General features: G+C 35.1%; 1 protein-coding gene across 1 annotated transcript; it reads left to right on the top strand.

Annotated features, from left to right (window-relative positions):
- The first annotated feature begins 748 nt into the window (after positions 1–748).
- Positions 749–10,434, top strand: LOC127162695 (vascular cell adhesion protein 1-like). The gene is made up of 5 exons (XM_051105539.1): positions 749–1,045; positions 2,342–2,611; positions 2,719–3,048; positions 3,262–3,495; positions 8,212–10,434. The coding sequence occupies exons 1-5, from the start codon at positions 982–984 to the stop codon at positions 8,319–8,321; spliced, it is 1,008 nt and encodes a 335-aa protein (XP_050961496.1). The 5' UTR covers positions 749–981; the 3' UTR covers positions 8,322–10,434.
- The last annotated feature ends 4,855 nt before the right edge of the window (positions 10,435–15,289 follow it).

The following is a 15,289-nucleotide window of genomic DNA, read 5'->3' on the forward strand; positions in this document are numbered from 1 at the left end:
AAAAAATAGGCAAATTCGAGTCGTTTTGTGGTTGGGGAAAAAAAAAAATCATTTTGATTTATAATGCCATGTTTTACCCACTAGGTACTTGTATGGCTCTTTACTAAATATACATGTATCTAGAATATTGCAGGTCATACCTTTTTTTTTTTTTTAAAGTTTTTCATTTGAATAAATATTTAGAAATTATTAAACTATATTTTTAAATGTGAAATTTAAAAAGTCAGTGACTTATATCCTTTTTTTAATGATACGTGTATAAGTACACACAATGAATGCAAGCAAATACTAAATTTAAACCAAGTTTAAAATGGTGCTAAAAAGGCATTCAGCTGCATTTTTATCCCCTTATATGTACAGTATGTATAAATAGACATGGAATGAGACCCCTCCCCTCCACTCCCCAGCAACCCAAAAACAAAACAAAAAATCATCTCACTCCAAGCTGAACTTAAAAGTTGGCAACCCTGCAGCAGGGACAATAAATCCATTGTTCCAACAAGAAAATATGTTTTATTTAAATTAAATAACTTTCTGATGTACTAACCTAACAGTCAATTTTCAACACTTTTATGGCTGTAGCTGGTTTAGCATGGTTCTAGAGTCGTTTTGACCCCTTTTAGCAGGTCATATTTGTCAGCAAGTTTTTTCAGCAGGTAAAAATGTCGTTCTGTCGGTGAGAAGGTTTGTATCCCTTTAATGTCGAGTCATAGTTAGGGAGTCTGAGATTTAAAACGGCTCTGTATTGTACTGTATTGTTTGCGCCTATGCATTCCCATGTGCACCGCCAAAATGGTTTCGTTTCTATAGGTTCTTCCGGGGAAAACCATAGTCACTTGTGATTTGGGTGTGGTTTCGCTTGAGAAGCCACTGGACAGTCACCAAATCTGAAGGCAGAGGCAGAGGGGACGCATATATTATCTATTCGTACTCCTTAACCGCGTCTTTGTCTAGTCGATGGTACTTTAGAGCACGTCCAATATGCTGGAAAGGTTTTATGGACTTGTTTATCTTTCAGCAGTTTTACTGTTTGTGACTCGCACAGGTTTGTATGCACCTATTTCACTTTTATTCTTTCGGTGCGTGAAGCGACAACATTACCTCGTAGCATACGCGCTTCAATGTCTTTCAGACATTCATTTTTAAGTGATTCAGAGCGTCGTGCGTCGTTGACCTATATTGTCTCTGCATTAAAATGGTTGCATATTTGAGTTAATTCATCACTGTACACTAAGGAGTGACGCTAGTATTTACAGTAGCACTTGTAATATGATCTGTGCTTGAGTACTTCATATTTTTAGTGCTGGCAAACTCTTCAGCAGTTCATGTGACGTGTATTTGCATAGATATGTTAGTAGTTTTACATTTAGCCATTACTATTCTTGTGTTCACAGTCAGCATGACAATACAAGATGTACAGCCATTTTTTTGTGTTCACAGTGTTTAGATAGTCCTACTGACGAACCTACCAAAATACAATAAGCGTTAAAAAGCAGGTACTGACCTATCCATGTTCAAAGTTAAGATACTGATATCATAACATTTTTCTTGAAATTGTGATCATATTAAAAAGGGTGAGTTATGATGGTAACAGGGTTGACATAGTGTGCGGAAACTACTTTTTAATAAAATCATCTGTCTTCTAAATTAAAAATAAAGTGTTTATTTTTCCTGTGACAACAAGTAATTGATTGATAAAACAGAACGGAGAGGTTTAAAAGGCACGGCCAAGATGTGACAAAAATGCATATTCATACAGAAAATACTTCAATTAAATGAACATTTTCCTTTGATGTCTTTAGATAAGTTAACACATGTTAAATGGTGGTGCCCACATGTTGTACATTATTTACATGCTTGTGTGAGGTCATGTTTTAGAATGACCCTGTGTCAGTGAATTTCTTAATTTAATTTCCCAAATGGTAAGAATTGATGAGCCTCTTTGTTTTAAGAGTCATAAACTGTCATAAACTGATGGTCTTATAGAATAGTCAAGAACATTTCTTGTTTGTTTTGCATGCAATTGGTCAGTAAACTCAATATCAAATCCTCACCAAGAATCCAGACCGCTCATTTTCATTGCAAGTCTTTATTTGCGATAGTTGGTTATTTGTGTTCAGTGTGTCAAGTAAACAGTCCCTATATGCAATTATTCTGTTGTTCAATTTACTTAACAGGAACACATTGAAATGCAGTGACTTTACTTAAAAAGGCACTGTGTGTATACATCTATACATACATTTACACTGTGATTTTGTGTAACTTGTCAAGTCAATTGAATTTGTTGTTGGATGAGTAGTAGGACTTTTTGTTTATTACTACTCTTTAATGTGTTTAACAGGTACACAAGCTAAATGTCCTGTTCAGTTCAGCCAGAAGAGTGTTGTTGTGGAGTACGGCGGTTCTGTTGCAGTTAACTGTACCGCTTCTGTCCCGCATTATGGGATGGGATGGGAAGCCAGTGAGGGAGGAGTGGACAAGACCAGTGCCATTGTGGTCACATGGAGAGTGTCAGATCTGAGAGAATGGGACATAAAGCCATTCTGCTACATAAACTATGACATAACCCATGATACACCGTGTGAAGAAGAGCTCCCAGTCACTGTTTACAGTCAGTTTCTCTGTTATTTATATTTTTTTGTTTTCATTCTCAGAAATATCTTAATAAATGCACATTCATCACTGCAAATTTCAGAGTGTGTAAATCTTCCTGCACAGAGACTCCAGACAGTGTGACCATCGGCATTGTGAATCACAGAGGACCAATGAAGGAGGGAAAGCAGTATGAGCTCCAGTGTGATGTTCAAGATGTGGCTCCTGTTCAGAATCTCACTGTCAAATGGTACAAAGGACAAACTCTGCTGGATCAAACCACTTTCACTGACACCAGCATAACTCCAGTGAATGAAGTCGCCAAACTCCTGATCACTGCAGACAGAGCTGATGATGGAGCTCAATACAGGTGTAAAGCAGAGCTGAATCTGGGAGCAGAAGGACCTCAACCTCCTCCTACAAAAACATCCAAACCTCTCAATGCTGAAGTAAACTGTAAGTTTATTATTGCTAAGCTTGCCGTTTAATTCAGCTTAAATTCTTTGAAGGTCACATACAAATATGCATATTTACAGATAATTTGATCAAATATTACATTTTATTAACACAGATACAAAAGTTTTCAGCTGTACAGTATTTTCATTGATTTATTAATAATAGCTCATCATGTTGCTGTTGTGTTGAGAAATGTATCTCTGTCCTCCTCAGATAAACCAAAACACTCCAATTCAACAGAGACCATTGTTAAAAACAATGAGGTCACACTAGACTGTACAGTGAAGGCAAAGCCGGCTCCTACGTACACATGGCACTCAGAGCATCTGAAAGAGAAGATCAACTCCCCAGTGCTCCTGTCCTCCAAACTCAGTCCAGGGAACTACACGTGCACTGCCACAAACTCTCAGGGAAGCGACAGAAAGGTGTTCATTGTCCAACAAAAAGGTTAGTTTTGATTGAATAAACACTAATCTATTAATGTCAGTTCGAAATTACATTTCGATTTTTACATTTTTACGGGCTCACACAAAACACAGAATGCATTTTCTATTCCACTATGCTACTTTTCCATTGTTTTTCTATGTAAACACACTAAGCGGATGTGTTTGACTGCTGCGCTCCTGTCTCCTTTCTTTAGCAGCATCTTGCACAGGTCACAGCATTCTAAAAACACAGTGTTTAAGTTAAAAGGTTGTTCAACTTTTTAACAAACACATCTCAAGACCTTGCATATTTCCCCATTCCACTGCCCATATCTTGATCTCGCATTTTTCAAAGCAAAAATGTGTTCAGTGTGAACCAGCCCTTAATGTTCAATAGGGCTCTGCAGTGATGACTTATTTTTCTAGAATTACCTAAAATCTTGGATTATAACAGAAAATAAGACTTGTGACCAACAGATCAAACGTCTTCTGATGTTAAAATAGTACTGTCAGGATTTACTAAAGATGTGCAGTGAAGAATTAGTGCTGAAGGCATGGACATGCATTTTTTGCACCTGACCTTATTAAATATGCATTTGTAGGAGTTTCTTATTGAAATGCAAAATTTGTGGGAGGAGAGTATAAAAATCAATTACGCAATGCGATTTACTAATGTTTGCACTCGTCAAAATAACTAGTATTTGTACCAATATTTGACGCCCAAAATAAGCATGTTTTAAAGCAGGCAGTAATTTGCACTGCTATTGGTAGATTGCGCTGGTCATTATGGAAATGATCTGGCTGCATCTGTGTTCTTTAATGTGTGCATTGTCAGTAAATCATGCACAGAATTTTCCCCTCCCATCTGCGCTCTTATGGAATTGCGCTCTAATGCTAATTTGCCCTGTTTAGTAAATCTGGCACTGTGATTTTTTTTTTGCATATTTTTTTCATCTTCAATTATGAATCCTAAAATCATCAGAAGAAAAAAGCTAAACATAAGCTATAAACAAACTAGACCATGGTCACTGACTTCAGCATCACCATAAATCCAAAGTTCTCTAGATGGCGCAGACCGATAGGTTGTAACTCAATCTAAAATATTTTTAGATCATTGTTCACATGATGTACCTGATTGGTTTCTTTTCATATCAGCAGCCAATGAGCATGCTGCTCAACATTTAAAAACTCAGTTAGTGCACTTCAGAAACCCTCCACTTCCCCAGCTCCACCTGTCTAGATCTACGGGGTTATTTCATGCATATTATATGTGACCCTGGATCACAAAACCAGTCATAAGTCGCTGGGGTATATTTGTAGCAATAGCCAAAAATACACTGTATGGGTCAAAATTGTTGATTTTCAAAATTATTTTCTTTTATGGCAAAAATCATTAGGAAATTAAGTAAAGATCATGTTCCATGAAGATACTTCGCAAAATTTCTACTGTAAATATATGGAAACTTAATTTTTGTTTACTTATATACATTGTTAAGATCTTTATTTGGACTTTAAAGGCAATTTTCTCAATATTTTGATTTTTTTGATCTCCAAATAGTTGTATCTCGACCAAATATTGTCCTATCCTAACAAACCATACATCAATGGAAAGCTTATTTATTCAACTTTTACTATTTTGACACAGCAGCGTCATTCAATTTTTGATTTTCCACCCTTATGACTGGTTTTGTGATCCAGGGTCACATATGTGCAGCAGCAGTATTTCCTACATGTTCACAGCAGCATGTCTGTGGATGTATTGGCAGTATTTGAAAATCTCGTGACTTGCTCTGCAGCAGCGACAGTGCAGCAGATCTATTTCCTGCCAAAACTGAAGTGCTAAACTCTCAGAGAGATGTCACAACAGAACAATGCTTCTGACAACCTATTTAGTTGTTCTCTAGAAATAATGTGCAAGAGTGCAATTCTAACACATTGAAGCTGTAAAAGCAGAGTTTCCTGTGTAGCATGATGATGTTTACTGCCCATGTCAACCTCTGTAGTCCCATTTAGCCACTTCTTACCAATCAAATAGCGATAGATGCTATTTACAATAAGTGCAAATAGCGATGGATTCTATTTACACTATGTAAAAATAGCAGTATTTTCTTTGCAATAATATTAGATGCTATTTATAATACTTAGATATATTGATATTTATACTACTTAGATATTTGTACCTCAGTATTGTAGTACATTAAAAACAGTATGTAATAATAACGTATTGAGTGTAAATTATCATTGTTTATTATTCCCTACATCTACCCCGAACCCTAAACGATAAACACCCGTGAGGCACTTTATTTTCCACTTTTTGATTATTTTCTTCATTTTATTTAAAATAAATTCCTTTCTGATTTAATATGTGATGTGAAAAGGGAGAAGAATGAGTTCAGCAGAAGGCAGATTCTAACTTTGGGTACTGCTATGAACTTAGTGTAAATAGATACTTTGTTAAAGAAATCACAAGGGGGCATTACATTTTATTATTTATGTTGTAGAATAAAACATGAAAATATTTTGAGCTTGTGTTAAACACAGACTTTATTTCAGACATTTAAGCAAAAAGCCATTCACTTCTGGACAACTGAACCAGAAGTGCTAAAAGGCTTACTTGTTTTTTGTGTTTTGGCCTACAAAATTACCTCATGCAAGCAGCACTATATAACAATGACTTCTGTTACAGGGTGGCCTAAGTGTACGTTTGTATTACAAATCTGCTTTTGTACTTTTATAAGCATTAAAGGAGAAGTTCACTTCCAGAACAAAAATGTACGGATCATTTACTCACCCACTTGTAATCCAAGATGTTCATGTCTTTCTTTCTTTAGTCGTAAAGAAATTATGTTTTTTAGGAAAAAAAATCAGGAATGTTCTTCATGTAGTGTAGGGTGATCAAATCAAAGTACTGCGAGAGCAATTTGAGAGCATGGAGCTGTCTGATTTGCTCTCTAGCTCTCATGGTACTTTGATGTCGCACAACGATCGATCAGCTCAGCGCAAACAACCATCACCTGGTTATTTTAGACAATTTCGAAATCCTGTGCTGAAGGTGTCCCGTGGAAGTGGCATGTCTGGTCACCTTAATATAGTGGACTTCTATGGTGCCCACGAGTTTGAACTTCCAAAATGCAATTTTAAATGCAGCTTCAAAGGGCTCTAAATGACCCCAGCAGAGGAAGAAGGGTCTTATCTAGCAAACTGATCGGTTATTTTCTAAAAAAACTGAAAATTCATATACTTTTTAACCTTAAATGCTCATCTTATCTACCTTTGAGTGAACTCTGTGCATTCTGTTTCAATACAGTTAGGGTATGTTAAAAAACTCCCATCTCATTTTCTCCTCCAACTTCAAAATCGCTATTTTACCTCGCTTACATCACTTTTTTTGTAAAGGGTGTTTGACCCTCCTTGCATGTTCACTTTGTAAACACTGCATCGGTACTTCTGCAGTGATGTAGGATGATTTTGAAGTTGGAGATGAAAATGAGATGGGAGTTTTTCAATATACCCTAACTGTATTGAACCCGAATGCACATAGTTCACGCAGAGCTAGACAAGACGAGCATTTGAGGCTAAAAAAAAAAATATAAATTGTCTTTTTTTTATTTTTTAGAAAATAACCAACCATTGTGCTAGATAAAAACCCTTCTTCCATGACTGGGATCATTTAGAGACCTCTGAAGCTGCATTTAAACTGCATTTTGAAAATTCAAACTCATGGGCACCATTGAAGTCCACTATATGGAGAATAATCCTGAAATGTTTTCCTCAAAAAAACATAATTTCTTTACAAATGAAGAAAGAAAGACATGAACTTTGGATGACAAGGGGGTGAGTAGATTATCTGTGAATCTTTGTTTTGGAAGTGGACTTCTTTAAGAGAAGCAAACTATTACCTGAAAACAAGAGTCAATAAAAAGAAAACTTTTGTTGACTCTATCCACCTTTTTCCTCAATGTGGAAGTAAGCCTATGGGCGTTAGTCACTACAGGGAAATAATGAGAAGAATAACAATGTGCAGTAAATGTTAAAACTGTTTGAACTACAAACTAGTGTGCTTATAATTAAGATAATACTTTAAAGTAATATTGTAATTTGCAATATCAAGCAGCAAAAAAAGCTGTTTTGTACAGCTAAAAACAGCTAAAAATAACGGTAAAACTGCACTACAAACTAGTGTGCTTATAATTAAGTAATATGGTAAGACACACCAATTTGCAATATCAAACAGCAAAAAGAGCTGTTTTCTACAACTAAAAATAGCTGGACGCGAATGCAACCAGATACCACACCCATAAAATTTACAAATGGCCATGCCCACTTTTACTGAAAGAAAAACGTGGATACTATTAAAAATTGAATTCCATATAAAATAAAAACCCTGCAAACGGGAAAGGAAACATGCATGTGTTTGTGACATTGAAGAATATTTATACAAGTTGATTATCTTAAACTCACAGTATTGACTCATCACAAAGTTCATTCCTTATCTGCAGGGTGTTTTCGTTGAATAAGCTTCGCATTTGCATTTAATGATTCATCAGGCACTTTTATGTGAAATGAGGAATAGTGCAACAATGGTCTCTTGTACACTGGTGTTGTGGTCCTGCCAGGCCGCTCCAGGACAGCTGCTGGCAGTGTCTGTGTTGTACTACCAGAAGAGTCACACTTCTGTTGCTGAAGCTGTTGAATAATTCATATGTTTGTAAAATCATTAATGTCATTTCTCCCACAGATAGAACCACTTTCTGGGCTATTGTTATATCCGGTGTGGTGGTGGCAGTGGCGTTAATCGTAACTTATCTGATATACAAGTTTAAGTGTTCCAAGAACTCTATCATTTGATGGACTAGAGATGATCTCAAAGCAGGACCTTCTCCTCAGGGAGATCTTAAAAAACTTGATTATTATATGTTATTCTTTAAAGGAATAGTTTAACCAAAAATGAAAATTGGCTGAAAATGTACTCACCCTCAGGCCATCCAAGATGTAGATGGATCCTCTATAGTGAATAGGTGCCGAGTCCAAACAGCTGATAAAAACATCACAATAATCCACAACTAAACCACACAACTCCAGGCCATCAGTTAAAGTCTTGTGAAGTGCAAAGATGCATCTTTAAGGATTTTTAACTTAAAACCATCGATCTGGCCAAAACAAGAGTCCATTGTCTATAACAACATTTCCTTCATTGAAAAATCTGTCTGTTGTTGTCCTCTCACATCAAAAACCACAGACATTTGTTTAGCTTTTTGGACTGTTTTCACTTGCAAAGCAGATTTTTATTATTGGGCGAACTATTCCTTTAATGAACCTATGTGATTTTGCATGTATTTGGGGTGTTGCAGTACTGGGAATTGTTACAGAACTTTTTTTTTTAATTAAATCAGCATATTCAGATTCAAATTAGATTTATTTTTATATGTGTTCACTAATTATTCTAATCCTGGTAGGACAAAATCATATCTCATATTTGTCATTAAATATAACTAGAAATCCTATTACTGTACAACACTACATTATTTTTCCTTCACAAATAGTCATATTTTAAGTCTTAAAAGCCATTCTTCTTAAGACCATAAATATTACTTTTGTTGTATTAGGTACTGGGTATGTACTGTAATATGCCATCCATTTCTGTAATAATAATAATAATAATAATAATAATAATAATAATGTTTAAGTAGTTAAAATGTCTTTTTTGTTGACAAATTGTATTGTTCTGTGTGTACATTTTCACCCATTAACTGTTTTATCTATCCATCATAGTTTTATAGCTAAAGTAAATTTGTATTATACACCACCGCATTATTTTTAAACTGAGCTTGGGATATTTTTTAATCAATAGGCTTTTTACTATTAAATGTACAGCATGCATTTTTCTGTGTATGTTTATTTTTATAAAACATCATAAGGTATAGTATTTTTATTTTGTGGTGCATAAGTGATCAAGAGCATGTGATAAATGCTTAAAATATGCTATATATATATATATATATATATATATATATATATAATTTTTTTTTTTTTTTAACCTATTTGTACCTATTTTGTTATTTGTAACCTTAAGGAGCTAAAAAAGTGCTATCCAAATTAACCTAGTAACTGCTGGCTAATGCATTAACATTAACATGAATCCAGTCATTGAGAATGGAAACGATAAGCTGATGAAATAAAATAAAATAAAATAATATAATGTTCAAATAATACTACTTGGTACTAACCAAGGGTGTTATCTCAGCACAACTTTCACTGTGGTCTTTATTAACTGAGGGGTGAGAACCAGAAGGGCGTAAAGTGACATTTTGGGTAAAAATGAAGGTATCAAATGAAAGCACTTTATGAGCTCTTTCTACTGGCAAAAGTATACTGTCATCCATGAGTGTATTAATTTTTATTCTAAACACTTGAAATGACACAAAGTCTGATCAAACTATGGTACATTTTTGTTTTTGCCCTCCTATAAAGTTAGTGGATGACGCTTATGCTATTCTGATTCTCACCCCTAGATTGGTTTCCTTTTCAATACTAAAAGTTTTGTTCATTTCCTTTTCTCTTTTCCCCTTCTGCTGACTAGATGAGGTCAGTGGAAAAAAAAAGATCACATGCTTATTTTTCACATGAATACTCAGCTATGATACATTGCATTGTACATATAAAACTGTTGTTGATTTAAAATGTACAGTGTTGGTAACACAAAAATGGTTTTAAACACTACAAACAAGTGAACGCAAAGCCATAACATGACAATGTTAAAAAGTATAGGACCTTACTGTAAAGTGTTATCAACGTTTTTGTACCCTGAATACTTTGTCATGTCTGAATGTGCTTGAATAATGTGGAAGGGCACACATGTTGTGTTTTATCCTCTGAATGTATAGTAGCACTGCTTTTCATGTTAGTTTATGTCAGTGTGTTTTTGTGTTATTTTATTAATACAGATTTTGTTCAAAAACCATTGCATCATGTCTTTTTTTCTTTCTTTGTCAGCTAAATGAGTATCTGCATGACTAACTTATGAGAACTAGGATTACAAAACTTCTTCATCAAAAATTCTTTGTCCAGACAAGGTTTTGTTTGTCATTTTCTTAGTCATGTTTATACGATGTAAGCACAAATGCTTCATTTCGACTTAAATGAGATCATCTGCATTGCTCAAATGGTATTCATCAGGCTCTATGTTGTTTAGAAAAGTGAAATGTAGAGCTGCACTTGAGAAAAACACATTGAAACTGACTTGTCAAATACAGTCTATTTTGTGTGGGCCTGTGTTTTAGACCGTGATCTGAATGGGTTTTGCTGCCAAAAATATGTTCAAGTATAGAGTGTTGCTATAGCAACTGCTCTACAGAGCAACAAGCAGGACTGAAACCGGGTTCTCTCAACCAGAAACAAATAAACACGTTTCCAACGAAAGTAAACGTGGAATTTAGCAGTGTAAAACGTCCATAAGGGTGAGGTGGATGAATTTAATTGCGCAAAATGGGAAAGGAGAATTTCCAAGACAAATACAAAATAAAGGAAATAAATGTGACTCAGCAAAAAACGGCCATGAATCATAGGATTTAACATCCTGTACCTCACATTCAAGACTGCACATGTTCACAATTATAGACTAGAATACAATGCCATTTCTGAGGTATTTTCCGTATGGACTACGGCGAAGGATTGGCTTGCTAAACTGTGTAATAATGATGTAATGATTAACTAATAGGAGACAAGGCATACGTGACCTGTGAGAAATAAAACTTGAAACCACGAACAAGACACTTTAGAAATGAGGCCAGACTTTATCCTTCCCACTTTGAGTACATTAAGTGCACGGACAGTCGCTGACGTTTTATATTTTAGACTATCCCTGGTGAAAAAACCAGCATATGCTGGTAGGTATGTTTTGATGCTAGGATGCTGGTTAGGTAGGTTTTGATGCTGGTTTAAGCTGGTCCTTAGCTGGTTTATGCTGGTCCTTTGCTGGTTTATGCTGGTCCTTTGCTGGTTCATGCTGGTCCTTGACCAGCAACATGACCAGCAAAAACCAGCAAAGGACCAGCTTAAACCAGCATCAAAACCTACCTAACCAGCATATGCTGGTTTTTTCACCAGGTAGGCAACCTTGTTTATAGATCGTTGTGGCAAATAAAACGATTGATCTAAGATCTTATATAGCTAGGCTTAAGTAAGATAGGTAAATGCCCTTAGGTTTCAAAATGAGTGACAGAACTGAAACCAAAATTACAGTTTGTGGCTTTTGATCCGTGTGTGTTGTATTCTCGTGCTAGACGACCTTGATTTTTTTTTCAGACTAGCCATAAGCATATCATGATCGTGGATGTGGGATCATATTGTGTGTGGGTTTTTTTTAAAGTCCTGCCCATACTTTTAATATTAAACTTTTAATATACAAAATAATCCAACAGCCTACCTCATTAATTAAGTAATTTCACTCAGTCTTCAAATCTCCAAAGTTTGCTAACGGGTGTTGAAAGGGAGTTTCGTGTGACATTCAAAAATAAAAAACACAGACAAGACCCAAAAACAAACGCTTTGCGACCTCCGCTGGTCAAGAATGGAAATTCATTGTCAAAAATATTGACAGTCAAACCAAAATTTATTCAGACACCTACAGAATTTCTCACATTATCACAGTTTATTCGCTGTAGTTTAGCTGGTCAACAAATTCATCTTGACAATGTCAGATAACCCTGGTGAAAAAAACACCATATGCTGGTTAGGTATGTTTTGATGCTGGTTTAAGCTGGTCTATGCTGGTCCTTAGCTGGTTTATGCTGGTCCTTGACCAGCAACATGACCAGCATGAACCAGCAAAGGACCAGCATAGACCAGCAAAGGACCAGCATAAACCAGCATCAAAACATACCTAACCAGCTGTTTTTATGCTGTTTTTTTCACCAGGGAACTTTGATAGTAAGGTATGTAACAAAACATGCAATTCAAAGTGTCATACAATTTTGGTCCCATTTTTTTTTTATCAGTTTTGCGGGTATGAAGATGTATGAAGTATGAAGTATGAATTTTTTTTGGTATAATTATGTCACAGTTTACTTTATTTTGCTATCCTCATTTACATAAATTAACTACAGTGTCCTGCACCCACTAGTAAAAAAAATATCAAAATCTCTATACTGTCTGAATACTTTTTGGTATGACTGTAGACTTTGTGCTGCTAATCCACAAAATAGCAAATATATATAATATAGTTTTATGTATGCATGTATGTATGTATGTATTTGGTAATTACTTGTGTGACGTCATTGTGTACCTGACTCATATGTGTCCTAATTTAATAATCATAATAGCCCATTAATTGTCTCGTTAACTACCTCTTGGATTTGATCCCAGTCACCATGTTTTGTGTTTTTGCTTCATGGATGACCTTGACTCACATTTTGATCAGTTGTACAGCTGCCTGTCAAACATTTCCTGTTTTTTGTCCAAGAATTAGAGCGAATGAACACTGTCCAAAACACACATACACACACACGCACACATACTGAATACTGCAACAGTGTGAAAGATAAAATCAGGCTCTTTCAGGTTGTTATAATTTAAAATAGTGCAGCTGTTACAGTTTCACAATTGTGGTCTAAATAATAAAAAAATGGCATGCTACGGATGTCCCGAGTTCAAATCCCGGCTCGAGGACCTTTCCTGATCCCGCCCCCTTCTCTCTCTCTCTCTCTCTCTCTCTCACTTTACTTTCTATCAGCTATGATCAGTCCTATTGTAATAAAGGTTAAAACTACTGCATAAATACAGTACCATAAAATCCCTTAAAATACTGAATATTAAAAAATAGGGTGAATTAAGGGTGATTGGGACATAAGGTAAAATGGGGCAGTATGACTACAGAATATATTTTCTCATTTAATGAGGGAAAATATATATATATTTTTTTTGGCTGAGTCGTATGTGCAAGACCACATAATTAAATGGGTTGCTCTCATTGGTGTAACATCTTGTAGGTTGGTAGGGCATGCATCAAACAGGAAGTTGACCATGAAAAGCATGAACGAAGGAAGGAAGGAGGAAAATGACACAAGCTTTTGCCAGTTGTCATAAAAATCGCCTAAAATCGTCATAACTACAATATTATACAAAGTTTTGATGGAAAGATATGATGCACTACTTCTACAAAATCAGTAAAAAAAAAAAAAAAGTTAATATCATGTTTTTATTTTCCGAATTAGGTTGTTTTTATTTTGTTTTTTGTTTTGTTTTTTTTGTTTTTTTATTTTGTCCCAACCACCCAAACACAATTTGGGTAGATGAGACAGCATAATTTTGGGTGACTGGGACAGTGCTTAAAGGCTTTGGAAATCAAGAAAATGATTGACCTTGTAATAGAGAACCATTGTGTATATGCTATTTATGCCCTAAATTAATTGTTTCCATCCTTTTTATTTGTGCAAGCCCTAATCAACAACAAAAATATTCATGAACTAGTTAGAATTTTGCCAAAATAAAAATTAAGAAATAGAATCATTTTAAAAATAGAAGCATCATAGATACACATTTATGAACTGAGAAATAAGGTTAAACAGAAATAAACATGGGCACTTAATAATGAAGAACAAAAAAATAAATATTGCATATAAAATTATATTAAAGTATAAACGTATAAAGTATAAACTATAAAACTTGTGCAATATAGTAAATATTCTTACACTACCCAAAATCAATGAAAAAATGTCCTGTCCCAATCACCCAAACCTTGTGTCTAAATCACCCAAATGTTACAAAAAATAAATTGGGGGGCTCAGTTTACAGAAAAGTGTATGCCACACATCCTTTTATTCAAATATATCATTGTTTCCTCCTCGAATGGGTAGCTAACATCTTCAGTATTACAGAAATATATAATGTGTTGGGCTGATGTTTTAAATTTATGTCAAGAAACCTTGCACAAGGCAGAATTTCAAAAACTGTCCCAATCACCCTTAATTCACCCTATATATCAAATTAAAACATAATACATTAATTTCAACAATACCATTGTTTTTCCTTTCAATAAAAGTGACTGTGGAGTCGAAAGAAGTAATATCATATTGTTTTCTAATGCAAATAACTGAATGAATACAGGAATAGACTGAGAGTGAAACAAGGATACTGTAATGAAAGTGCGGTGCTAAGGTTTGTGGTTTGGCATATCAAATCTACGTTTGCTTTGTAAAATGCTCGACCAGCCTGCAGCAACCCTCCACTCATCCCACTGTGTGTATACACACACACACACACACACACATACAGGCAAGTGACAGAAATAGTCACTTGTCATCCCAGTTGTATTCATGTAAGCAAGGCAGTTACAATGACCACTGAAACTGACATCATCTCTGCAGTACTGAATTATATAAATACAGTGCCTTTCGAAAGTATTCATACTTCTTCATTTTTTTTCACATTTTATGTTTTAGCCTTATGTTAAACTGCGTTAAATTACTTTTTTTCCATATTAATCTACACTCCATACACCATTATGACAAAGCACAAAACAGGTTTGTAACAACTTTGCAAATTCATTAGAAATAAAAAACTGAAATGATTAAATTGCATATTCATATTGTTTGTAGGTGTTACTATACTTTGAGTAGAGTTAACCTGTGGCAAATTTGAGTGAGTATGATTTGGAAAGGCACACACGTCTTAATAAAAGGTCTAACAGCTGAAAATGCATTTCAGAGCAAAAACCAAGTCCTGAGGTCAGAAGAACTGCCTGTAGAGCTCTGAGACAGGATTGCGTCAAGCCACACAACTGGGGAAGAGTTCAGAGCACTGAAGTTTCACAGAAGCAT

This window comes from Labeo rohita, chromosome 3, assembly GCF_022985175.1.
Source record: "Labeo rohita strain BAU-BD-2019 chromosome 3, IGBB_LRoh.1.0, whole genome shotgun sequence".
Classification (NCBI taxonomy): domain Eukaryota; kingdom Metazoa; phylum Chordata; class Actinopteri; order Cypriniformes; family Cyprinidae; genus Labeo; species Labeo rohita.

Coding starts and splice junctions, on each gene's coding strand:
- LOC127162695 (XM_051105539.1), top strand. CDS start 982: ATGCTGGAAAGGTTTTATGGACTTGTTTATCTTTCAGCAGTTTTACTG. Junction 3,049..3,261: donor TCTCAATGCTGAAGTAAACT/GTAAGTTTATTA, acceptor TGTCCTCCTCAG/ATAAACCAAAACACTCCAAT. Junction 3,496..8,211: donor GTTCATTGTCCAACAAAAAG/GTTAGTTTTGAT, acceptor TTTCTCCCACAG/ATAGAACCACTTTCTGGGCT.